The sequence below is a fragment of the Oncorhynchus gorbuscha genome, linkage group LG13 (genome assembly GCF_021184085.1).
Source record: "Oncorhynchus gorbuscha isolate QuinsamMale2020 ecotype Even-year linkage group LG13, OgorEven_v1.0, whole genome shotgun sequence".
Classification (NCBI taxonomy): domain Eukaryota; kingdom Metazoa; phylum Chordata; class Actinopteri; order Salmoniformes; family Salmonidae; genus Oncorhynchus; species Oncorhynchus gorbuscha.
Window position 1 is genome coordinate 27,932,262 of NC_060185.1, and position 26,263 is coordinate 27,958,524.

At 45.4% G+C, this 26,263-nt stretch overlaps 1 protein-coding gene across 6 annotated transcripts in view; it reads right to left on the reverse strand.

Annotated features, from left to right (window-relative positions):
* Positions 1-275: 275 nt before the first annotated feature.
* The window catches only part of LOC123992654 (Friend leukemia integration 1 transcription factor-like), a 38,753-nt gene continuing 12,765 nt past the window's right edge, over positions 276-26,263 (reverse strand). For all 6 annotated transcript variants that reach the window (XM_046293990.1, XM_046293989.1, XM_046293992.1 and 3 more), the window contains 5 exons: positions 18,986-19,054; positions 4,221-4,280; positions 3,356-3,415; positions 3,161-3,208; positions 276-2,889 (listed from right to left, as the gene is read on the reverse strand). In XM_046293990.1, the coding sequence (XP_046149946.1) occupies positions 2,363-2,889; positions 3,161-3,208; positions 3,356-3,415; positions 4,221-4,280; positions 18,986-19,054 (764 nt within the window). In that variant the 3' untranslated portion in view covers positions 276-2,362. The remainder of the gene's footprint in view (positions 2,890-3,160; positions 3,209-3,355; positions 3,416-4,220; positions 4,281-18,985; positions 19,055-26,263) is intronic.

The following is a 26,263-nucleotide window of genomic DNA, read 5'->3' on the forward strand; positions in this document are numbered from 1 at the left end:
TGGTTGGTGTCATTATTCTAAACATCAGAGAAACTCATAAAGTATTTCCTGTATCTCTTCTCCAGAGGAAATGTATTTTCTCCACAAATCAATTTTTAAACACTGAAAATCTAAAAATGAATGAAATTGGGTTATAGTCCGGTTGAAATGGCTAGTAATGATGATTAAGTATTGATTGAAACAGAGCTACACTATGAATTTCATGTTGTAACTTTGCCTAATAGCTAAAGAGCACTATTCTACTTTCTGGCAGACAATGGACCAAGAGAAGTAAATCTGTTCAGAAGTAAAAACTTTTATTTTGTCCCCCCAAAAAATCCTATTTCAAAAGGTATTACTTAATACATCGCAGGAATTACAAAAAAAATAAAATGGTTAATTGCAAAATTACATCATATTTATACATTTAATATCCAAAATGCATTGAATATATGAAGTAACAGTTCCCTTTCATTGAACATGACTATTTATGAGAGGTGGGCGTAAAGGGTAAATTTTTTGATGATTACCTTCATGTTAAATTTAACAAATTCCCTTTAGTTCAAACCACTAAACCAATGGAGCTTCAAGAGATGCTTCCAGTGAATATTAGGGGTGTCTGCACTCATTTGCATAATATACCTGGCCATTTTAAAGGCACAGACAAAAGCTGCCAATTTCTGGGCGGTTGGCCTAATGGTATGAGACATGGGTGTTTGTTGGCCTATTTTAGAATTAAAAGCAACCATAATCATGGTATATACAGAATAACAGATTGACTATAAGTATAGGATTATGATTCAAGCAGGCATTTGTGGTATTTGATTATAACTAGAACAAATCTTGTGTTCACTAATTAAAAAAATAAAATAAAATAAAATAAAAACGTAAAAATGTATTGCCCAAATGTACAGATATAAAACGTTTAAAAATGTTGAACATACTACATATCAGTAACGGACTTTTAAAAAATTGCATTTTTGACCGAGGTCAACTCGTATTAATTCTCTTGACTTTTTAAAACTGTGTCACATATGAAAATAACTCTGCATAATTTATACAGTAAGTTGCTTTAATGCCTAGTTGACCGATGTTCACAAAACAATAAAAAATATGTCTGACAAACGCACAGCGTTCGCGAATCTGAGGATTTCTGTTTTCATCCTTTCTTACTTTACTGGTTTTGTTCTTTATTTAGTAAACCATTTATTTTCAAGAAGTACTGAGACAAAAGTCCAGATTCAGCTGTTTAAATAAACTTGTTTCTTTCATACAACAAACTTTAACCATCTGAAAATGCACGTTTTAAAATGGCAGTGCTGTATGAATGCACAGAGACAGTTAGGTGAGGGTTGACATGACACGACATAGTGCTGTGGTAAGTCACTCTGTGTCGACACTTGACTGGGCTGGACAGAAGAGGGAGAGACCACCGTGAGACACGTAGCTCTTCTAGAAACAACTGTGATTGTCAAATTGATGATGTGTTCCATGGACCAGAGGGCATTCACATTAATAATGACTTATATCCTGGAATGGAAAGAACCAATGGCTGAAGAGGACAAACATAGTTACTGTAACAACAGTCAACTGGTGTGTGGCCCCCTAAAAACATAGCTACAGTGCTTCACATCCAACTCTGGTCTCCAACTCGCCTACTTCCAGTTTGGAGGATAAGTTAAGTGTGAATCAATGGCGTATTCCAGTTGCCAATATTTCATTTTCATTCAGTGCTGAGAAGTCCTTTCCTTCGGAGCCCTTCCTCCACAGTTCCAGATGAACACAGTTCCATACATAAAGAGTTGCAGACGGACTGACAAACTGATAACAGAACATTAGGCAGACAGACATGATGTGGATCTGAGACCCCAGAGACGGAAACGAGGAACAAGGCAGGAGTTTCACTGTATGAGAAAAATGTCAATTGAGTCCCATAGAGAATGGGTCCATGTCTGTGATCAGGCACACAGTAGGTATGAGAGCCTCTATGGTCTCTTGATAAGGCTGCGTCTGTGTGGGTAACCGTGTCCAGATTTTGGGGGCACTCTGAACTGGTCCATTGGGTGCGGCTTTCAGGGGACAGAAAGGCAGAAAAAACACAGACGCACTGTTGCGCACATCAACAAAAGAAAACAAACATGGAAACAGTATAGTCTTGTAAATAAGTAGTATTCCATTTGGATCACAGCATCCAGTTTTTTTTTATACTTCAGTTCGCGTCCTTCATTTTGCCAGTCAAGAGCAGACTTTGGGTGGAGGCGGAGAATCCCCCTTTCTCTCGGTCTTAGTTTAATTTCATTGCGAGAGTGCAGGTCAGCCCTGGTGTGGTTGGTTTTGGGGAGAGGAGGGGAGGTTGGGGGAAGATGTCACGGTGCAGTGGGGTTTAGTAGTAACTGCCCAGGTGAGAGGGCATGTGGGAGTTGGGGTGGCGGGGGACGCTGTGGTTGGGGTAGATGCCCCCTGGGGAGCTCCAGTACGGAGCGGTGGGTCCAAAGAAGTTAGAAGAGGTGACGGGCATAGAGGGAGGGTGTGGGGACACGAAGTTGACCTTCTGCTGGTGGGCATGGTAGGAGGGCACGTATGCAAGGTCCGCGGGGTACTTGTACATGGAGGACTCGGTGGGGTGGGGCTGCAGGGCCTGGGCGATGCCGTGGAAGTCAAACTTGTAGGCGTAGCGCTTGCCGTGCACCTTGGTCATGATGTTCTTGTCGTAGTAGTAGCGCAGGGCGCGGCTCAGCTTGTCGTAGTTCATGTTGGGCTTGCTCTTCCTCTCGCCCCAGCGCCTCGCCACCTCGTCAGGGTCAGTCATCTTGAACTCTCCGTTGGTGCCCTCCCAGGTGATGCAGCCGGCATTGGCGCTGTCTGACAGGAGCTCCAGCAGGAACTGCCACAGCTGGATCTGTCCTGAACCTGACCAGGACACACACAGGTCAAATCAACAGCTGTTCTATAACTGAACACCTAACAGCCAGTTGATCAAAGACCCATAACTCATTATGTACTTCCTGAAAACTGCAATAAAGTAGAATGACAATTCTAAAGTAGAATTCCAACAATTCTCAGCAGATAAAAATGTCAATTTTAAAGAGCAATACACAGGGGCCATAATGAAGAAATGTATGTTGGGAAATGTAGTTTACATCGAATATATGATTAGTCTCATACATTCTCTCGTACCTACCTGGGTTGGCCAGTCGACTGCTGGTGGGCCCCAGGATCTGGTAAGGATCTGTGGAGAGAGAGAGAGAGGTCTGTTAGTCTGCATCTATTACTATACATTAGGTTGACACCCATCCCAATGAGATAGGTGTAACCCACTGTCTCAGGTGGAGTGCACACACATGATGGAAGGAATGAGCAGGGTAAAATACATTACCTGGCTGAGGTCTGGGCTGTTCAGTGGACTTGGACACGTTCTGTGTGACCACCGGCGAGCCTGAAGAGGGAGGGGTTGGGAAGGGAAAGAAACAGGAGGAAAGAAAGCCAGTTGGGCGGTCATGGATAAACCACGGTACACATCTTAACATCTTCCAAAGAAAACAGGGCAGTAACTGGTGGATAGGGTAAGTGCTTAAAGTTCCCAGATTTCAGGGTTTGATGACTGAGGATTTAATCATTGCGTGCTTGGGTTGAGAGTGGGCTCTCACAAATTGCTCTATGAAGCTTTGAGCTTTGGGGCGGAAGGTAGCCTAGTGGGGCGGTAGGTAGCCTAGTGGGGCGGCAGGTAGCCTAGTGGGGCGGCAGGTAGCCTAGTGGGGCGGCAGGTAGCCTAGTGGGGAGGCAGGTAGCCTAGTGGGGCGGCAGGTAGCCTAGTGGGGCGGCAGGTAGCCTAGTGGGGCGGCAGGTAGCTTAGTGGGGCGGCAGGTAGCCTAGTGGGGCGGCAGGTAGCCTAGTGGGGCGGCAGGTAGCCTAGTGGGGAGGCAGGTAGCCTAGTGGGGCGGCAGGTAGCCTAGTGGGGCGGCAGGTAGCCTAGTGGGGAGGCAGGTAGCCTAGTGGTTAGAGTATTGGGCCTGTAACCGAAAGGTTGGTGGATCAAATCGCCATGGTCAAAATCTGTCGTTCTGCCCCTGAACAAGGTAGTTAACCCAGGCCGTCATTGTTAATAAGAATTTGTTCTTAACTGACTTGCCTAGTTAAATAAAGGTTAAAAAAAGAATATGATGCATGATGGGTAGGACCATATATTAATTCCTTGTGTGGTTAGTCTTTCTGCGACTCTGTAAAGTAAAGACTATGTTTACCTTTTCCATTGTGCATGTTGTTCGACCATCCAGTCCGCCGTACAGCATCATATGATGGGTCTGAGAAGCAGAGAGAGATTTGCCAATTTACTGCACTTCCTAACATTTTATATTGGAGTATTTAAAAAGGTTTGCCTGCCTATCCAAGCCTGTCCAAGAAACCATGTGCAGCAGGATATCTGGCCCAGGTAATGTGGGTTTATCTGGCATACAACTATGTCTCAAAACTAGAGGAACCAAAAGATGTCTTTGATAAAAGGACAGTTTCATGAGCAGGTTGCACCATGGTGACCACAAACAGGAAGGGAACATACACACATATAGGAGGGGAACATACACACATACAGACACACAAACAGGAGGGGAACATACACACATACAGGAGGGGAACATACACACATACAGACACACAAACAGGAGGGGAACATACACACATATAGGAGGGGAACATACACACATACAGACACACAAACAGGAGGGGAACATACACACATATAGGAGGGGAACATACACACATACAGACACACATACAGGAGGGGAACATACACACATACAGACACACAAACAGGAGGGGAACATACACACATATAGGAGGGGAACATACACACATAGAGACACACAAACAGGAGGGGAACATACACACATATAGGAGGGGAACATACACACATACAGACACACATACAGGAGGGGAACATACACACATACAGACACACAAACAGGAGGGAACATACACACATATAGGAGGGGAACATACACACATACAGACACACAAACAGGAGGGGAACATACACACATACAGACACACAAACAGGAGGGGAACATACACACATACAGACACACAAACAGGAGGGGAACATACACACATACAGACACACAAACAGGAGGGGAACATACACACATATAGGAGGGGAACATACACACATACAGACACACAAACAGGAGGGGAACATACACACATACAGACACACAAACAGGAGGGGAACATACACACATACAGACACACAAACAGGAGGGAACATACACACATACAGACACACAAACAGGAGGGGAACATACACACATACAGACACACAAACAGGAGGGGAACATACACACATACAGACACACAAACAGGAGGGGAACATACACACATACAGACACACAAACAGGAGGGGAACATACACATACAGACACACAAAGAGGAGGGGAACATACACACATATAGGAGGGGAACATACACACATACAGACACACAAACAGGAGGGGAACATACACACATACAGACACACAAAGAGGAGGGGAACATACACACATACAGACACACAAACAGGAGGGGAACATACACACATACAGACACACAAACAGGAGGGAACATACACACATACAGACACACAAACAGGAGGGGAACATACACACATACAGACACACAAACAGGAGGGGAACATACACACATACAGACACACAAACAGGAGGGGAACATACACACATACAGACACACAAACAGGAGGGGAACATACACATACAGACACACAAAGAGGAGGGGAACATACACACATATAGGAGGGGAACATACACACATACAGACACACAAACAGGAGGGGAACATACACACATACAGACACACAAAGAGGAGGGGAACATACACACATACAGACACACAAAGAGGAGGGGAACATACACACATACAGACACACAAACAGGAGGGGAACATACACATACAGACACACAAAGAGGAGGGGAACATACACACATACAGACACACAAACAGGAGGGGAACATACACACATAGAGACACACAAACAGGAGGGGAACATACACACATACAGACACACAAACAGGAGGGGAACATACACACATACAGACACACAAACAGGAGGGGAACATACACACATATAGTAGGGGAACATACACACATACAGACACACAAACAGGAGGGGAACATACACACATACAGGAGGGGAACATACACACATACAGACACACAACAGACAGATAGACATCCTAGAAATTGATGATTGTAAAATTCTGCAAAAGTAACTGAGTTGGAAAGAATTGCCCCACGTTTGTGTGGTTCACAACTGACTGAATGTGGTCTGGGAAGCTGGATTGATACCAGATGTAATCAGTCTCCTTGACATGTGCAGATATGCAGATGTGCAGATATAAAAGAGGATGTATATTTTCTCCATCAAGGCATCAAAAGCAGTACTGCACATTCTAAATTGAAAGTAGATACAATTTAATCTTCATTTGACTGGCAATGACTGTAGCACCCCTGACAGTTAGCTTTGCTACCGGCTAAGACTGTACCACATGCAGAGTGTCACTAGACAAGAGGACATATAACAGCCAGTGAAGCAAGACACACATCTAACCGACGTTAACCGACGTAATGTCCTACTAATATGACATTTGGCTGATATAATGTACTACTAATGTTACATAGAACTGATATAATGTACTACTAATGTTACATATAACTGATATAATGTCCTACTAATATGACATATAGCTGATATAATGTCCTACTAATATGACATATAGCTGATATAATGTACTATTAATGTTACATATAGCTGATATAATGTACTACTAATGTTACATATAGCTGATATAATGTACTATTAATGTTACATATAGCTGATATAATGTACTATTAATGTTACATATAGCTGATATAATGTACTACTAATGTTACATATAACTGATATAATGTACTACTAATATGACATATAGCTGATATAATGTACTACTAATATGACATATAACTGATATAATGTACTACTAATATTACATATAGCTGATATAATGTACTACTAATGTTACATATAACTGATATAATGTACTACTAATATTACATATAGCTGATATAATGTACTACTAATATGACATATAACTGATATAATGTACTACTAATATTACATATAGCTGATATAATGTACTACTAATGTTACATATAACTGATATAATGTACTACTAATATTACATATAGCTGATATAATGTACTACTAATATTACATATAGCTGATATAATGTACTACTAATGTTACATATAACTGATATAATGTACTAATAATGTTACATATAGCTGATATAATGTACTACTAATATGACATATAGCTGATATAATGTACTACTAATGTTACATATAACTGATATAATGTCCTACTAATGTTACATATAGCTGATATAATGTACTAATAATGTTACATATAGCTGATATAATGTACTACTAATGTTACATATAACTGATATAATGTACTAATAATGTTACATATAGCTGATATAATGTACTACTAATATGACATATAGCTGATATAATGTACTACTAATGTTACATATAACTGATATAATGTACTAATAATGTTACATATAGCTGATATAATGTACTACTAATATGACATATAGCTGATATAATGTACTACTAATGTTACATATAACTGATATAATGTCCTACTAATGTTACATATAGCTGATATAATGTCCTACTAATATGACATATAACTGATATAATGTACTACTAATATTACATATAGCTGATATAATGTACTACTAATATGACATATAACTGATATAATGTACTACTAATATTACATATAGCTGATATAATGTACTACTAATATGACATATAACTGATATAATGTACTACTAATATTACATATAGCTGATATAATGTACTACTAATGTTACATATAGCTGATATAATGTACTACTAATATGACATATAGCTGATGATGTAATGTCATACATTATAATGACTATATTCATCTTTTAATGTTAAAATGATCATGTCACCAGTGTTTTTACGCTTGGTCACATAAGTGGTGATCATATAAGACCCTGATGAGTTCAACATCAGCAAGAGACACAGCAGGTGTCTAACGTGAAGACGGAAGATTCTAAATTGTAGTGTGTGTGTGTGTGTGTGTGTGTGTGTGTGTGTGTGTGTGTGTGTGTGTGTGTGTGTGTGTGTGTGTGTGTGTGTGTGTGTGTGTGTGTGTGTGTGTGTGTGTGTGTGTGTGTGTGTGTGTGTGTGTGTGTGTGTGTGTGTGTGTGTGTGTGTGTGTGTGTGTGTGTCACATAAGCGGTGATCATATAAGGCCCTGCTGAGTGTGTCATGTGTGTGTGTGTCACGTTACATATACAGACAATTGTACAGCTAGAAAATAACATGCTTCACAGTGGTGATGCAGACACCCATCTTTTACAGGAGGTCTTGACACAACTAACCTTCCAACACCCCATAATGTGGCTCCCTCTGACTCATCTAGAACTGGTTGAGATCCATGTCATGACCTCTCTAAACATTATCCAACACTGCCCTCTTGTGATCAAAAGCATGCTGATTTTATAATAAACATTTGGAAATGCAGACTTTCCACTGGTTTACTTCAACCAACATTGAATAAATCAAAATGCACTTCACTTTAGTGTTGAGTACTTCTCCACCACAAACTTGATTCAAAGCTGTAATTGAAAAAAACACTGGCTTTCTAGAAGGCAATATCACTACAAAGTGTTTTATTGTCTCTCATAAATTATAAATTTACATTGACAATTGGAAAACATTTCGCATTCAATCACATCTCGGAACACTTTCACAGGATGTTATTTAAACTTATTTCCTTTTACTCATGTGTGTTTGTGCTTTATAAAAGTATTGGATGAAATACCACAGTGTGCCATCACAGCAGCAACATGTGTGACCTGTTGCCCCAAGAAAAGGGCAACCGGTGAAGAACAAACACCACTGTAAAAACAACCTATATTTATGTTCATTTATTTTCCCTTTTGTAATTTAACTGTAATTTTGAACATAATATGACATTTGTAATGTCTTTGTTCTTTTGGAACTTTTCTAGGTGTAATGTTAACTGTTAATTTTTAATGTTTATTTCACTTTTGTTTATTATCTAGTTCACTTGCTTTGGCAATGTTAACATGTTTCCCATGCCAATAAAGCCCTTAATTGAATTGAGAGAGAGAGAGAATAACAGTCGGGGTCTCAGCAGAGGCGGTCAGGTCCATGCTGCAGTGGGCTTGTGGGATAGTCTAGGAGCAACGACTGGAGGAGAGTCCTAAGAGAGTTGTGTTTCCTGCCTGCCTCGCCTGCAGACAACCTCTCTTTGTTTTACTGCCCCCCCCCCCCCCCCCCCCCCCTGTGAAAAAAAAAACATACAGGGGCTACCTCCTTCCAACAGAAGTGTCACAAACAGAAGGGGGTGAGAGAGAGAGAGAGAGAGAGAGAGAGAGAGAGAGAGAGAGAGAGAGAGAGAGAGAGAGAGAGAGAGAGAGAGAGAGAGAGAGAGAGAGAGAGAGAGAGAGAGAGAGAGAGAGAGAGAGAGAGAGAGAGAGAGAGAGAGAGAGAGAGAGAGAGAGAGAGAGAGAGAGAGAGAGAGAGAGAGAGAGAGAGAGAGAGAGAGAGAGAGAGAGAGAGAGAGAGAGAGAGAGAGAGAGAGAGAGAGAGAGAGAGAAAGAACCAAGAGAGCCAGGCAGACGAAACACAACATTTGAATGTGAAAAGAAAACAATGGCGTTGTATCCCGCTACTGTCTGGTAAAGAGTGGAGGATGTGGTTGGATAGACGATGCTCGGCTCCACTACGTAGCCTTTTGACATGAGAGAGGGTCACATGCCTGCAATATCCTCATATTAAGGGTTCACCGCTATAGACAGTGGGGAAGTTCCTATACCTGATTCGATTAGGGTCTGACCAGAGGGGCAGGGGTGGACATGAGACGTAAAGTGGGACACCATTCAGCAAAGGAGATGAGAGGAGAGGAGAGATGAGGAGCCAAGAGGAAGAGAGGAGAGGTGGGGAGAGGAGAGAGGGCAGCCAGGCCGACAGACAAGGAAGGATGACCAGAGTCCAGATGAGCACAGCAGGTCAGGAACACAGTCAGCCATGCAAACTCAACAGACACCCCAGAAGTATGGCACGTCGGAGTCCCTCTCCCTCTTTTTCCAGGCTCTCTCTGAGTGGAGCCAGTTTTCACTCTGGGCTGGGGTGTGGTGCAACGCTCACTCGTCCTGGGAGACTTGACTGCAGACCAGCTATTCAAAACAAGGGCTGAGAACCAGCGAGAGAGAAGTCTAGTCATGGACCACTTTTAGCCAAAGACACAGACTCAGACAGAGCATGGCTCTTTATACTGTATACAGGTGCTTTATTAAAAGCCATCTCTGTGAGAAAAGGAAATAGGTATTTGAGGAAGAGGCAGATGCCAATCTTTAGCTTACACAATGGACATACAATGAATAGAGTGTTGTATGTATGCCTGGCTATACTGTACAACCAATATAAATCAGCAGTCCTCCACTTGGGAGGCCATAGAGGGAAAGATAAAAGACAAAGAATAGCCCATCAATCTCTAAAGCTTCCCTCTCTGTGAACACTGAGGAGCCTTGTGGTAAATCACTGAATCTCCAAACTATCTCCCTGTACTCTTTAGCTCAACACACATGCAAGCAAGCACATGAACACACACACACACACACTTTTCATGGCTGCTGCATTCCATGTTTTATTTGCTAACTATTCATAATCTATCTTTTTACATCAGACAGTCTGGAAAAGATTTGGAGGTCTCCTGCTGAATAACGGTGCTTACTATACCCTGAGAGAGCTGAGATGGTATGTGACCCTTTTCTACAGGCAATATGACTGTGAACATCTGGCGATAGAAAGTTGATAAACGTCTCAAAGCTGGCATTTCTTGAAGCAAAAGGAGCACTGCTATTATGGTAGCCCATAATAGAAATCACTTCTGTGTGTTGGGGAAATGGTGTTGAGGGGAGTTCACCTACTGGGTCTGCCATTCAGAATACCAGCCACGGAGAACCAGGAAGGATCGGGCAGAGGTGACACTGCAGAATCTTATTGAGCATGTCTATTGTTTTTTTGTCTATGTCTATTGTCTAAAACTCCCAAAATAAAATCATTTTTAAAAATAAATTCTTATCGAGCATGCCCATTGGCCTGATGGTATGAACCAGGGTGAGAACAGTGTAGCTCAGCGGTGAAATAGAATAGTGTAGCTCAGCAGTGGAACAGAACACTGTAGCTCAGTGATGGAATAGAACAGTGTAGCTCAGTGATAGAATAGAACAGTGTAGCTCAGTGATGGAATAGAACAGTGTAGCTCAGCAGTGGAACAGAACATTGTAGCTCAGTGATGGAATAGAACAGTGTAGCTCAGCAGTGGAACAGAACATTGTAGCTCAGTGATGGAATAGAACAGTGTAGCTCAGTGATGGAATAGAACAGTGTAGCTCAGTGATGGAATAGACCAGTGTAGCTCAGCAGTGGAACAGAACACTGTAGCTCAGTGATGGAATAGAACAGTGTAGCTCAGTGATGGAATAGAACAGTGTAGCTCAGCAGTGGAACAGAACACTGTAGCTCAGTGATGGAATAGAACAGTGTAGCTCAGTGATGGAATAGAACAGTGTAGCTCAGCAGTGGAACAGAACACTGTAGCTCAGTGATGGAATAGAACAGTGTATCTCAGCAGTGGAACAGAACACTGTAGCTCAGTGATGGAATAGAACAGTGTAGCTCAGTGATGGAATAGAACAGTGTAGCTCAGCAGTGGAACAGAACACTGTAGCTCAGTGATGGAATAGAACAGTGTAGCTCAGTGATGGAATAGAACAGTGTAGCTCAGCAGTGGAACAGAACACTGTAGCTCAGTGATGGAATAGAACAGTGTAGCTCAGTGATGGAATAGAACAGTGTAGCTCAGCAGTGGAACAGAACACTGTAGCTCAGTGATGGAATAGAACAGTGTAGCTCAGTGATGGAATAGAACAGTGTAGCTCAGCAGTGGAACAGAACACTGTAGCTCAGTGGTGGAATAGAACAGTGTAGCTCAGCAGTGGAACAAAACAGCGTAGCTCAGTGGTGGAATAGAACAGTGTAGATCGGTGGAGGAATAGAACAGTGTAGCTCAGCAGTGGAACAGAACAGTGAAGCTCAGCAGTGGACTAGAGGGAACAGAACAGTGTAGCTCAGCGGTGGAATAGAACATTGTAGCTCAGCGGTGTACTAGAGGGAACAGAACAGTGTAGCTCAGCAGTGGACAAGAGGGAACAGAACAGTTTTGCTCAGCAGTGGACTAGAGGGAACAGAACAGTGTAGCTCAGCAGTTGACTAGAGGGAACAGAACAGTGTAGCTCAGCGGTGGACTAGAGGAAACAGAACAGTGTAGCTCAGTGGTGGAATAGAACAGTGTAGCTCAGCGGTGGACTAGAAGGAATAGAACAGTGTAGCTCAGAGGTGGACTAGAGGGAGCAGAACAGTGTAGCTCAGCAGTGGACTAGAGGGAAAAGAACAGTGTAGCTCAGCGGTGGACTAGAGGAAACAGAACAGTGTAGCTCAGTGGTGGAATAGAACAGTGTAGCTCAGAGGTGGACTAGAGGGAGCAGAACAGTGTAGCTCAGCAGTGGACTAGAGGGAGCAGAACAGTGTAGCTCAGCGGTGGACTAGAGGGAACAGAACAGTGTAGCTCAGCGGTGGACGAGAGGGAGCAGAACAGTGTAGCTCAGCGGTGTACTAGAGGGAACAGAACAGTGTAGCTCAGCAGTGGAACAGAACACTGTAGCTCAGTGATGGAATAGAACAGTGTAGCTCAGTGATGGAATAGAACAGTGTAGCTCAGCAGTGGAACAGAACACTGTAGCTCAGTGATGGAATAGAACAGTGTATCTCAGCAGTGGAACAGAACACTGTAGCTCAGTGATGGAATAGAACAGTGTAGCTCAGTGATGGAATAGAACAGTGTAGCTCAGCAGTGGAACAGAACACTGTAGCTCAGTGATGGAATAGAACAGTGTAGCTCAGTGATGGAATAGAACAGTGTAGCTCAGCAGTGGAACAGAACACTGTAGCTCAGTGATGGAATAGAACAGTGTAGCTCAGTGATGGAATAGAACAGTGTAGCTCAGCAGTGGAACAGAACACTGTAGCTCAGTGATGGAATAGAACAGTGTAGCTCAGTGATGGAATAGAACAGTGTAGCTCAGCAGTGGAACAGAACACTGTAGCTCAGTGGTGGAATAGAACAGTGTAGCTCAGCAGTGGAACAAAACAGCGTAGCTCAGTGGTGGAATAGAACAGTGTAGATCGGTGGAGGAATAGAACAGTGTAGCTCAGCAGTGGAACAGAACAGTGAAGCTCAGCAGTGGACTAGAGGGAACAGAACAGTGTAGCTCAGCGGTGGAATAGAACATTGTAGCTCAGCGGTGTACTAGAGGGAACAGAACAGTGTAGCTCAGCAGTGGACAAGAGGGAACAGAACAGTTTTGCTCAGCAGTGGACTAGAGGGAACAGAACAGTGTAGCTCAGCAGTTGACTAGAGGGAACAGAACAGTGTTGCTCAGCGGTGGACTAGAGGAAACAGAACAGTGTAGCTCAGTGGTGGAATAGAACAGTGTAGCTCAGCGGTGGACTAGAAGGAATAGAACAGTGTAGCTCAGAGGTGGACTAGAGGGAGCAGAACAGTGTAGCTCAGCAGTGGACTAGAGGGAAAAGAACAGTGTAGCTCAGCGGTGGACTAGAGGAAACAGAACAGTGTAGCTCAGTGGTGGAATAGAACAGTGTAGCTCAGAGGTGGACTAGAGGGAGCAGAACAGTGTAGCTCAGCAGTGGACTAGAGGGAGCAGAACAGTGTAGCTCAGCGGTGGACTAGAGGGAACAGAACAGTGTAGCTCAGCGGTGGACGAGAGGGAGCAGAACAGTGTAGCTCAGCGGTGTACTAGAGGGAACAGAACAGTGTAGCTCAGCGGTGGAATAGAACAGTGTAGTTCAGCGGTAGACTAGAGGGAACAGAACAGTGTAGCTCAGCAGTGGACTAGAGGGAACAGAACAGTGTAGCTCAGCAGTGAACTAGAGGGAATAGAACAGTGTAGCTCAGCAGTTGACTAGAGAGAACAGAACAGTGTAGCGCAGCGGTGAACTAGAGGGAATAGAACAGTGTAGCTCAGCAGTGAACTAGAGGGAACAGAACATTGTAGCTCAGCGGTGTACTAGAGGGAACAGAACAGTGTAGCTCAGCGGTAGACTAGAGGGAACAGCACAGTGCAGCTCAGCAATGGACTAGAGGGAAAATAACAGTGTTGCTCAGCGGTGGAATAGAACAGTGTAGCTCAGCGGTAGACTAGAGGCAATAGAACAGTGTAGCTCAGCGGTGGAATAGAACAGTGTAGCTCAGCGGTGGAATAGAAGGAATAGAACAGTGTAGCTCAGCGGTGGACTCGAGGGAATAGAACAGTGTAGCTCAGTGGGGGACTAGAGGGAATAGAACAGTGTAGCTCAGCGGTGGACTCGAGGGAATAGAACAGTGTAGCTCAGTGGGGGACTAGAGGGAATAGAACAGTGTAGCTCAGCGGTGGAATTGAACAGTGTAGCTCAGCGGTGGAATAGAAGGAATAGAACAGTGTAGCTCAGTCGTGGACTGGAGGGAATAGAACAGTGTAGCTCAGTGGGGGAATAGAGGGAATAGAACAGTGTAGCTCAGCGGTGGACTCGAGGGAATAGAACAGTGTAGCTCAGTGGGGGACTAGAGGGAATAGAACAGTGTAGCTCAGCGGTGGAATTGAACAGTGTAGCTCAGCGGTGGAATAGAAGGAATAGAACAGTGTAGCTCAGTCGTGGACTCGAGGGAATAGAACAGTGTAGCTCAGTGGGGGACTAGAGGGAATAGAACAGTGTAGCTCAGCGGTGGAATTGAACAGTGTAGCTCAGCGGTGGAATAGAAGGAATAGAACAGTGTAGCTCAGTCGTGGACTGGAGGGAATAGAACAGTGTAGCTCAGTCGTGGACTGGAGGGAATAGAACAGTCGAGCTCAGCGGTGGAATAGAACAGTGTAGCTCAGCGGTGGACTAGAGGGAATAGAACAGTGTAGCTCAGCGGTGGACTAGAGGGAATAGAACAGTGTAGCTCAACGGTGGACTAGAGGGAACAGAACAATGTAGCTCAGCGGTGGAATAGAACAGCGTAGCTCAGCGGTGGAATAGAAGGAATAGAACAGTGTAGCTCAGCGGTGGACTAGAGGGAACAGAACAATGTAGCTCAGCGGTGGACTAGAGGGAATAGAACAGTGTAGCTCAGTGGTGGACTGGAGGGAATAGAACAGTGTAGCTCAGCGGTGGAATAGAACAGTGTAGCTCAGCGGTGGACTGGAGGGAACAGAACAGTGTAGCTCAGGGGTGGACTAGACGGAACAGAACAGTGTAGCTCAGCGGTGGACTAGAACAGTGTAGCTCAGCGGTGGACTGGAGAGAACAGAACAGTGTAGCTCAGGGGTGGACTAGAGGGAACAGAACAGTGTAGCTCAGCAGTTGACTAGAGGGAACAGAACAGTGTAGCTCAGCGGTGGACTAGAGGAAACAGAACAGTGTAGCTCAGTGGTGGAATAGAACAGTGTAGCTCAGCGGTGGACTAGAAGGAATAGAACAGTGTAGCTCAGAGGTGGACTAGAGGGAGCAGAACAGTGTAGCTCAGCAGTGGACTAGAGGGAAAAGAACAGTGTAGCTCAGCGGTGGACTAGAGGAAACAGAACAGTGTAGCTCAGTGGTGGAATAGAACAGTGTAGCTCAGAGGTGGACTAGAGGGAGCAGAACAGTGTAGCTCAGCAGTGGACTAGAGGGAGCAGAACAAGCGGTGGACTAGAGGGAACAGAACAGTGTAGCTCAGCGGTGGACGAGAGGGAGCAGAACAGTGAGCTCATACTAGAGGGAACAGAACAGTGTAGCTCAGCGGTGGAATAGAACAGTGTAGTTCAGAGAGGGAACAGAACAGTGTAGCTCAGCAGTGGACTAGAGGGAACAGAACAGTGTAGCTCAGCAGTGAACTAGAGGGAATAGAACAGTGTAGCTCAGCAGTTGACTAGAGAGAACAGAACAGTGTAGCGCAGCGGTGAACTAGAGGGAATAGAACAGTGTAGCTCAGCAGTGAACTAGAGGGAACAGAACATTGTAGCTCAGCGGTGTACTAGAGGGAACAGAACAGTGTAGCTCAGCGGTAGACTAGAGGGAACAGCACAGTGCAGCTCAGCAATGGACTAGAGGGAAAATAACAGTGTTGCTCAGCGGTGGAATAGAACAGTGTAGCTCAGCGGTAGACTAGAGGCAATAGAACAGTGTAGCTCAGCGGTGGAATAGAACAGTGTAGCTCAGCGGTGGAATAGAAGGAATAGAACAGTGTAGCTCAGCGGTGGTCTCGAGGGAATAGAACAGTGTAGCTCAGTGGGGGACTAGAGGGAATAGAACAGTGTAGCTCAGCGGTGGACTCGAGGGAATAGAACAGTGTAGCTCAGTGGGGGACTAGAGGGAATAGAACAGTGTAGCTCAGCGGTGGAATTGAACAGTGTAGCTCAGCGGTGGAATAGAAGGAATAGAACAGTGTAGCTCAGTCGTGGACTGGAGGGAATAGAACAGTGTAGCTCAGTGGGGGAATAGAGGGAATAGAACAGTGTAGCTCAGCGGTGGACTCGAGGGAATAGAACAGTGTAGCTCAGTGGGGGACTAGAGGGAATAGAACAGTGTAGCTCAGCGGTGGAATTGAACAGTGTAGCTCAGCGGTGGAATAGAAGGAATAGAACAGTGTAGCTCAGTCGTGGCGAGGGAATAGAACAGTGTAGCTCAGTGGGGGACTAGAGGGAATAGAACAGTGTAGCTCAGCGGTGGAATTGAACAGTGTAGCTCAGCGGTGGAATAGAAGGAATAGAACAGTGTAGCTCAGTCGTGGACTGGAGGGAATAGAACAGTGTAGCTCAGTCGTGGACTGGAGGGAATAGAACAGTCGAGCTCAGCGGTGGAATAGAACAGTGTAGCTCAGCGGTGGACTAGAGGGAATAGAACAGTGTAGCTCAGCGGTGGACTAGAGGGAATAGAACAGTGTAGCTCAACGGTGGACTAGAGGGAACAGAACAATGTAGCTCAGCGGTGGAATAGAACAGCGTAGCTCAGCGGTGGAATAGAAGGAATAGAACAGTGTAGCTCAGCGGTGGACTAGAGGGAACAGAACAATGTAGCTCAGCGGTGGACTAGAGGGAATAGAACAGTGTAGCTCAGTGGTGGACTGGAGGGAATAGAACAGTGTAGCTCAGCGGTGGAATAGAACAGTGTAGCTCAGCGGTGGACTGGAGGGAACAGAACAGTGTAGCTCAGGGGTGGACTAGACGGAACAGAACAGTGTAGCTCAGCGGTGGACTAGAACAGTGTAGCTCAGCGGTGGACTGGAGAGAACAGAACAGTGTAGCTCAGGGGTGGACTAGAGGGAACAGAACAGTGTAGCTCAGGGGTGGACTGGAGGGAACAGAACAGTGTAGCTCAGCGGTGGACTGGAGGGGTGTGTTAAACATTTATTTGTCTCTTTCTCTCCCCCTACCTAGATACACCCTTTTCCTGTGAGCCAGGATATCACTGTTATTGCAGCCTGTTCTAGCGTACTGAATGTGGTGGTGACTTCACAGTCCACATGTAAAGGATATGTACCTCATTTCACAGACACTAATATAGGCTTAGGTGGGTCTGACTCACCATGTCTGGAACCAACAGGACCCTGAACAGCTTCTACCCCCAAACCATAAGACAGCTAAATAGTTCATTAAATAGTTAACCAAATAGTTACCTCGACTACCTGCATTTTTAACTTTTTAACTAACTTTTTTGACTCATCATACGCTGCACTACTGTTTACTATCTGTCACTTTATTCCTAGTTATACAGTATGAACATATCTGCCTCAATTACCTCACACCCCTGCACATCCACTCAGTACTGGTACCCTGTGTACATAGCCAAGTTATCCTTACTAATTATGACTCTCACGAACACCTACAGTACGTGTCGGTTGCTTTGCTCTAGTACGTCCACAGGCCTCACAAAACACAAGGTCCCCCGGTGCCAGTTGAAAAAATTTATGGAAGTCTATATGGAGACTGTTTAGTTCCAAGAATCAGGGGTTATATCTCTCAGATATAGGACGCACACATCAGAACAAACGGAAAGAATGAACAAGCCTCATAAACACCAAACACAGAACGCTAATCTACACATTTAAACACTGAACAGTGACCTAGACCACTCCCACTCCCACTCCCAAACCCACACAAATACAAATCCCCTTTAAAACCTTTCCTCCCCACCACCAGATGTTCCCTCCTTGATTGAGTCAAAGTTGTGAAAACAAAAACAACTCATCTCCCTTTCTGTCTCCTCCTCTCTGTTTGCATTGTGGCTGAACCACCTGTCCTTTAAATACAGCCCTCCACAAAAATGACCTTAGTCGTTCTATCTCCCTGAGCCCCCCACCCTATCCTGCTTTATCTCCTCCTGTGGATAGTGAGGTTAGCCACGGCGTGCCTTTTGTCTTGCTAATTCCCCTCCATTCTGAGGTGGCACTCACTTTCCCCCATGTGCAGGTAGGCCATGAATAGCACAGACTGGGGTAGTTCTGCCTGGTATTATTCCCCTGTACAAAAGATTCACCTGTTAATAACTATGTCTCTGCCTGGTGCTGCCAGGACCTGGGTGTCGGGGCAGCTGCTGCCTCTGTGGTAGCAGACAGAGAGTGGCGTGCCGCAGCTCTATTGTTTTGGCTAAATGAGAACACTCTTTCTGTCCTCTCTCTCAATTCTCCCTCTCACTCTCTCTCAACATATACCTGGCTCTCTTCAATACAGGAAACATAGTCCCCTATAAAAAAAAAAACTCTGAAATAGAAAACAGTTGCCCATATTTAACATTAGCAGTAATGTTTTGGAAGATAATGCTGTCCTACCTTCTTTGGCAGCCAGGCTTGGAGACTGATCCATGTGAGATGGAGTGTTGTAGGATAATGATGAGCTACCTGCAACATGCCAGATAGGCACAACATCAGAGGTGTATGATTTTAAAGTTCACAGTTATCTGTGCATAGGGCATGATTAATAAAAAAAATACTGGCTAATAGGTTATAGAGTATAGTATACTAATTCAAGTATTAATTTTAATGATTAATTATTCATTATGCACACAAGTGTACACAACATTAGGAACACATGCTCTTTCCATGACATAGACTGACCAGGTGAAAGATATGATCCCTTATTGATGTCACCTGTTAAATCCACTTCAATCAATGTATGAAGGGGAGGAGACAGATTAAAGGATGATTTTTAAGCCTTGAGACATTTTAGACATGGATTGTGTATGTGTGCCATTCAGAGGGTGAATCGGCAAGACAAAAATATTTAAGTGCCTTTGAACAGGGTATAGTAGTAGGTTCCAGGCGCACCGGTTAGAGTGTGTCAAGAACGTCAATGCTGCTGGGTTTTTCATGCTCAACAGTTTCCAAGAAGGGTATATCAAGAATGGTCCACCACCCAATGATATCAAGCTAACTTTACACATGTGGGAAGCATTGGATTCAACTCAATATTAGGAATGTGTTCCTAATGTTTTGTACACTCAGTGTACAACGGTTAGCTGTGAGTAGTAACACTGGACAATACCCAGAGGGTGGCAGTAAGAAGATCATTGATTTCTGTACGTAGATCTCAATTTCCTTTCATTTGAGATGCCTTTTAAAATTATACTTAAAAATTGCCCATGGTACATTGTAAACAATTAATCCATTCTACCCAATAAAGAATCGACCCAGCAATATTTTAATATGTAATCCTTTAAACTCGGAATGCTGTGCTGAGGGAACAATTCCACCACAAACCCCCTGACTATTAAAGTCCAGAAACCAAGACTACAGTATGTATAATAGCATGATTGCTTTTCATTTCACCTTATAGAGCAGAACTGTGCTCCGCATTCCTCTGCTGACACAAGCAGCACCAAAACGCTCTCTTAATTTTAGCTGCCCCTAGGCATAAATCAGAGAGGAAAAACAGACCAAAAATGCACTGGGAAAACACCAGTGCTACTACTGCTATGGAGAGTGTAAGATTGAATACAAAGACTACTACTATGGGGAGTTGCTAGTTGGAAAGGAACTCTAGGAGATTTTCTGAATGGGCAGGAGGAGATGGAGAGATGAATAACAGTATAGGCTACAACTTGGGAAGCCTTGGAGTGGCGTGCCTTGGCTCATTTTGGAGGGTGTAGGGGAATGAGAGGGCCCACAGCAAGGCAGATCTGGGGGCTGTTTTTAGGGGGGCTGGTGGAGGGAGACGGGGGAGGGGGACTCTACACACAAATTCTAACCCCAAACCCCATTCTCGCTCCACCGCAGCCGTCCCCACCCCAAGGCTCTGGTCCTGATTTGGACCTGTGGCCGCTGAACAGGGGAAGCATTGTGTGAGATAGGGTCCCTACACAGCAATCAAACGCAGCTCCCCATACAAACATTATTCCACACTCTCAGTGTAAGCATGGGGCAGGCACGGCACCGACTCTTCCTCAGGGAGAGAGAGAGAGAGAGAGAGAGAGAGAGAGAGAGAGAGAGAGAGAGAGAGAGAGAGAGAGAGAGAGAGAGAGAGAGAGAGAGAGAGAGAGAGAGAGAAGAGGGGGTAGGGTAGAGAGAGAGAGAGAGAGAAAAGAGATCCAAAAAGAACACTGGGGGTAGGGTAAACCCCTCTCCTACTGCGTTCCACATGGGGTCGCCCCAGAGAAAACAGATCCAAAAGAGAACACTGGGACCGCGAATATAAGGAGAGAGAGAGAGAGAGAGAGAGAGAGAGAGAGAGAGAGAGAGAGAGAGAGAGAGAGAGAGAGAGAGAGAGAGAGAGAGAGAGAGAGAGAGAGAGAGAGAGAGAGAGAGAGAGAGAGAGAGAGAGAGAGAGAGAGAGAGAGAGAGAGAGAGAGAGAGAGAGAGAGAGAGAGAGAGAGAGAGAGAGAGAGAGAGAGAGAGAGAGAGAGAGAGAGAGAGAGAGAGAGAGAGAGAAATGGGGAACGCCAACACTGACACTTTAGGCGAGGGAGGCTTGGCTATACCGCCTATTTATTTGGGCGCGCTCTTCACCCTCAAAAAACAAACACTTCCCAGTAATCTGACTGCACATTGGGATGACTGGCTAATGTCCAGCCTCCTCCAACCAAGCAACATCTGCCCAGAGTCTGTTCCTCTATTACAAAATAACTTCAATAGCATTGTTTAATTTTCTTTTCAATGAATGATGACTCTTTAAAATGCCCCCTGCCCTTCAACCATAATATTGACAGACATCCCTGTGAGATGGTTAGACGTCATTGGCCTTTGCTGAGTCCTGGCTTGTTGTTGATCCTACCAAGCTAAAATCTATACTACCCCCTCAAACATGTAAATACCCTTTTCTCCATCAACAAACTGAGGGGCACCCACGTGTGCGGTGAGACTAGTGCCCCTTAAAAGGAGGGCTAGGAGACCCCATTCACTAGACTACATTAGCCCAGTTCCCTGTCCAATCCAAACCAACCAGGGGTGCTGTGTAATGGTACCTAACAGCTAACAACAGAGGCAAGCAGACAGGCCTCTGAGCACCTACACTGGAGTGCTAATCTGCCAATAGAAAGAACAAATGCAGGGAGACCTCCATAAAAACCTAAAGAGAGAGAAAGAGAGAGAGAGAATGGCTGCAAAGGAGCGTACTCAAAACCACCTTTTCCTCTTCAGCCCAGATGTTTATGGTCTGCATAAACTATTGAGGGCTTGAGAATTTCCCCACTCTGCACCAGCAGCAGCAGTAGGATCAGGAGCAGAGGCAGCCCGGGAGGCTGGAGGCTGGATCAGGAGCAGTGACAGCCTGGGAGGCTGGAGGCTGGATCAGGAGCCGAGGCAGCCTGGGAGGCTGGAGGCTGGATCAGGAGCAGAGGCAGCCTGGGAGGCTGGAGGCTGGATCAGGAGCAGAGGCAGCCTGGGAGGCTGGAGGCTGGATCAGGAGCAGAGGCAGCCTGGGAGGCTGGAGGCTGGATCAGGAGCCGAGGCAGCCTGGGAGGCTGGATCAGGAGCAGAGACAGCCTGGGAGGCTGGAGGCTGGATCAGGAGCAGTGACAGCCTGGGAGGCTGGAGTCTGGATCAGGAGCAGAGACAGCCTGGGAGGCAGGAGGCTGGATCAGGAGCCGAGGCAGCCCGGGAGGCTGGAGGCTGGATCAGGAGCAGAGGCAGCCTGGGAGGCTGGAGGCTGGATCAGGAGCCGAGGCAGCCCGGGAGGCTGGAGGCTGGATCAGGAGCAGAGGCAGCCCGGGAGGCTGGAGGCTGGATCAGGAGCAGAGGCAGCCTGGGAGGCTGGAGGCTGTATCATGAGCAGATGCAGCCCGGGAGGCTGGAGGCTGGATCAGGAGTAGTGACAGCCCGGGAGGCTGGAGGCTGGATCAGGAGCAGAGGCAGCCTGGGAGGCTGGAGGCTGGATCAGGAGCAGAGGCAGCCTGGGAGGCTGGGAGCCCAGACTTATCACTTTCTCCACTCCCTCCTGTAAATCCATCCAGCCACAGTCAGCCAAACAGAGCAGACCAGACCAGAGCAGGGACAGCTGGGAAAGAAAGCAATGCAGCTACTCTCCTATGGCACTCAATCAAAGCCACTTCAGGCCATTTCCACGCACTTCAATAAAAACTCCCACTCTTTCTTTCACTCTTTTTCTCTCTCTCCCCCTTTCTCCTGTCTCTGTGGCTGAGGATACAGTCTCTCCTTGATGGAGGTTTCACTGTTCTGTGCTTGGTTTGTTCCAGCACACGTGGTATCAAACCGACCTACATGAGTGCAATAAAGCAAACAGTCCTCAGTCCCTCCCTGACAGACTAATTTGAACAAATTCTCAAATTGCGCACCAAATTGAAAGCACATTGCAGAAAAGGCGGCCATCGCGTATAAAAATCTGGATAAGTGACCAACTATGGGGCCAAAATAATGCACGGGCAACCACCCTTATTACTGTTCGCAGCTGGAGACAGAGATTCAGATATGTGCAGAATGTCTTGCTGGCATGTGCATTTATTATATTACTCCCTGTGTATGACTAAGAGTAATCAGACAGGTGTGTGATGTTACTGTTAGCTTATAGCCGCAGGGAGGGGAAATGTCCATGCCCTTCTCTGGCCTACAGTGAACAAGCTTAATGACACTGAAGAATGTTAATCAGAGTTTCAATAAACTGACCCCAAAGTAACACACATGGTGTACACAGATGTGTATGAAATGATTCCAGCTCGTTGAGGACGGACCGTCGTCGGGTTGGGAAGAGAGTGGAGGGGGGAGGATGGGAGAGTGTGAGGCATCAGACTGCCTGTAATCACTAAAAACTTCCAGGGCCTGCCTCTCCCTCTCCTTTTCCCTCTCCTTCTATATGTGTGTCTGAGTCTGAACCGAGAGCTCGGCTCTGCTCCAGCTCTCCTCGTGAGTGAAGCCAGTGGTCTGCATTCTGGATGGGCTAGCTCCTTGTCTGTGATTGTGTTTGTTTGTGCTGCAGGGGTGGAAGAGATCGGCTTCAGTTTCCAGGATAAACCCTGGAAGCTCTCTACCCTCATCCGACGTCGTGCCTTTACTAACACAGTTCCTCCCACCTCAACCCGAGCCCCCCTCCCAATATATGCCCTATTGCTGCTCATTTCTCAAAAGGCCTGCCACTGGTCAGCCAGGCATGGGACGAGGAGAGAGCATTTGTCTCATGGCTTGGGAAGGGGTCCAAAGCATTTTCAATGGCCGAGCGGAGGATTCCGAAACACACAACAACTAAATCAAAAGAATTGTGGTGGGGGGAGAAGACGCAGTGCAGCACGCCTAAGCCAGGCTAAGTCCCGCAGCAACCGTTCCTAATGAAAACTGCTCTGCAGAGAGGGCCAGTCAGACACACAGAGCCTCCAGTCCATGCTGCATTGTAACACAATGGGGCTGTTATACTCACGGCAGCCATCCCCATTCCCTGGACCCAGATGCCACACACAGCACAGAGAAAACTGTTGACACCCACCGAATAAAGTTCCCATTACATCACAGCAAGAAGACCCATCACAATTTTTAAGAGAAATGTTAAACCATTAGTTAACCATTTGGGGCTCCACCCAAATGGTGGAGTTTTGCAGCTGTAGCTGCTATTCTTGCAGTACAGTGCAAACAGCAGAGGATAACCGTCATACATACAGTAGAGGGTGAGATATATTTACTGGTTTACTGAAATAACTGATTTTATGGATGGCATCCAACATTATGGCTTAGTATGTTTTTTGATTGCCATCCACCAACTCCATACAATGCAGTCGATGTCTATAAAACCTGAACTATACAGCACAGCACAGAATGGTACACAGTCCCGATGATCTGTACGCTATGCCAGATGCTGCCTGTCCTCCTGATATCTTGCGTATAGATGGCATTTGCATTATGGTGCAGAGAAAACTTGTTTCTTTACAGCCGCGTCTCGCTGCCAAAACATGCGAGGCCGTAATGTACAAAAGGCCTTCCAATTAATCAGCAAAGCTGCCTCCATTGTATATTACAGATACACTTCCTGTGCTCTGCTGAACACAGACCTCACTCACTCGCGTGATTCCTGAGGCAATGCACATGGGCTTCATCTTACTGTGGCATATGTGGAATAAGGCACTCCTAAGTGGAGGGAGAACGGGTTACAGTCCAGAGATGATGGTTATCTACAGGGAAAAAACTCTTAAGTCCTCATGGCTGTAATGGCTATATGTGCCAAGGCCTGCAGGGCGACCATTTTGGAGAAATGCGGTCCAGGTTTCCAGTAAGGCTGTATCATTGTCTGGCGAATGTAAAACCATGACTATGATGACAAAACACAGTGAGTCATGTTATTCCCCTTGGTTTGGCATTCTTACCCTCAGTTGACATCCAAAAACAGGGGCAATGGGCTGAGAAACAGACTGAAATGTCTGTGCTATTTAAGCCTACTCTACTCTTTATGAAAAAAACTATCCAGGCAAAATACCAATGTAAAACATTACAAACGGGTAAACCGCGTTTTCTGGCATTCCCACATACCCGGGTGAACGAGACTTGATGTACAGTATGTCAATGTGAGACTGCAGTACAAACTGTCTAATGGAAGAGACAGAGAACTTCTGTTTTGGTCAATGTATCACTGTTTGTTACGACATTGAGAACAAAGATCACTATGAAACTACAGGTCTACACCTCTATGATCCATCAGACATATACTGATCAAAATTATAAACACAACATGCAACAATTATATGAACTGAGTTACAGTTCATATAAGAAAATCAGTTAATTTAATCTATGGATTTCATATGACTGGGAATGCAGTTATGCATCTGTTGGTCAAAGGTAGGGGGTGTGGATCAGAAAACCAGTCAGTATCTGGTGTGACCAACATCTGCCTCATGCAGCACGACACATCTCCTTCGCATAGAGTTGATCAGGCTTTTGATTGTGGCCTGTGGAAGGTTGTCCAACTCCTAATCAATGGTTATGTGAAGTTGCGGGATATTGGCGGGAACTGGAACACGCTGTTGTACATGTCACTCCAGAGCATCCCAAATATGCTCAATGGGTGACATATCTGGTGAGTACGCAGGCCATGGAATAACTGGGACATTTACAGCTTTCAGAAATTGTATACAGATTCTTGCGACATGGGGCCGTCCATTATCATGGTGAAACATGAGTTGATGGCAGAGGATGAATGGCACAACAATGGCCCTCAAGATCTCATCACAGTATCTCTGTGCAGTCAAATTGGTATTGATAAAATGTATTGTCCATAGTTTATGCCTGCCCATAGCATAATCCCACCGCCATCATCGGGCACTCTGTTCACAAAGTTGACATCAGCAAACCGCTCGCGCACACAACGCCATAGGCTGGTTGAACGTCCTGCCAAATTCTCTAAAACGACATTGGAGGCAGCTTGTGGTAGAGAAATTAAAATGAAATTCTCTGGCATCAGCTCTGGTGGACATTCCTGCAGTCAGCACGCAAATTGCACGCTCCCTCAAAATTTAAGACATCTATGGCATTGTGGTGTGTGACAAAACGGCACATTTTAGAGTGGCCTTTTATTGTCCCCAGCACAAGGTGCACCTGTGTAATGACCATGTTGTTTAATCATCTTCTTGATATGCCACACCTGATGGATTATCTTGGCAAAGAAGAAGTGCTCACTAACAG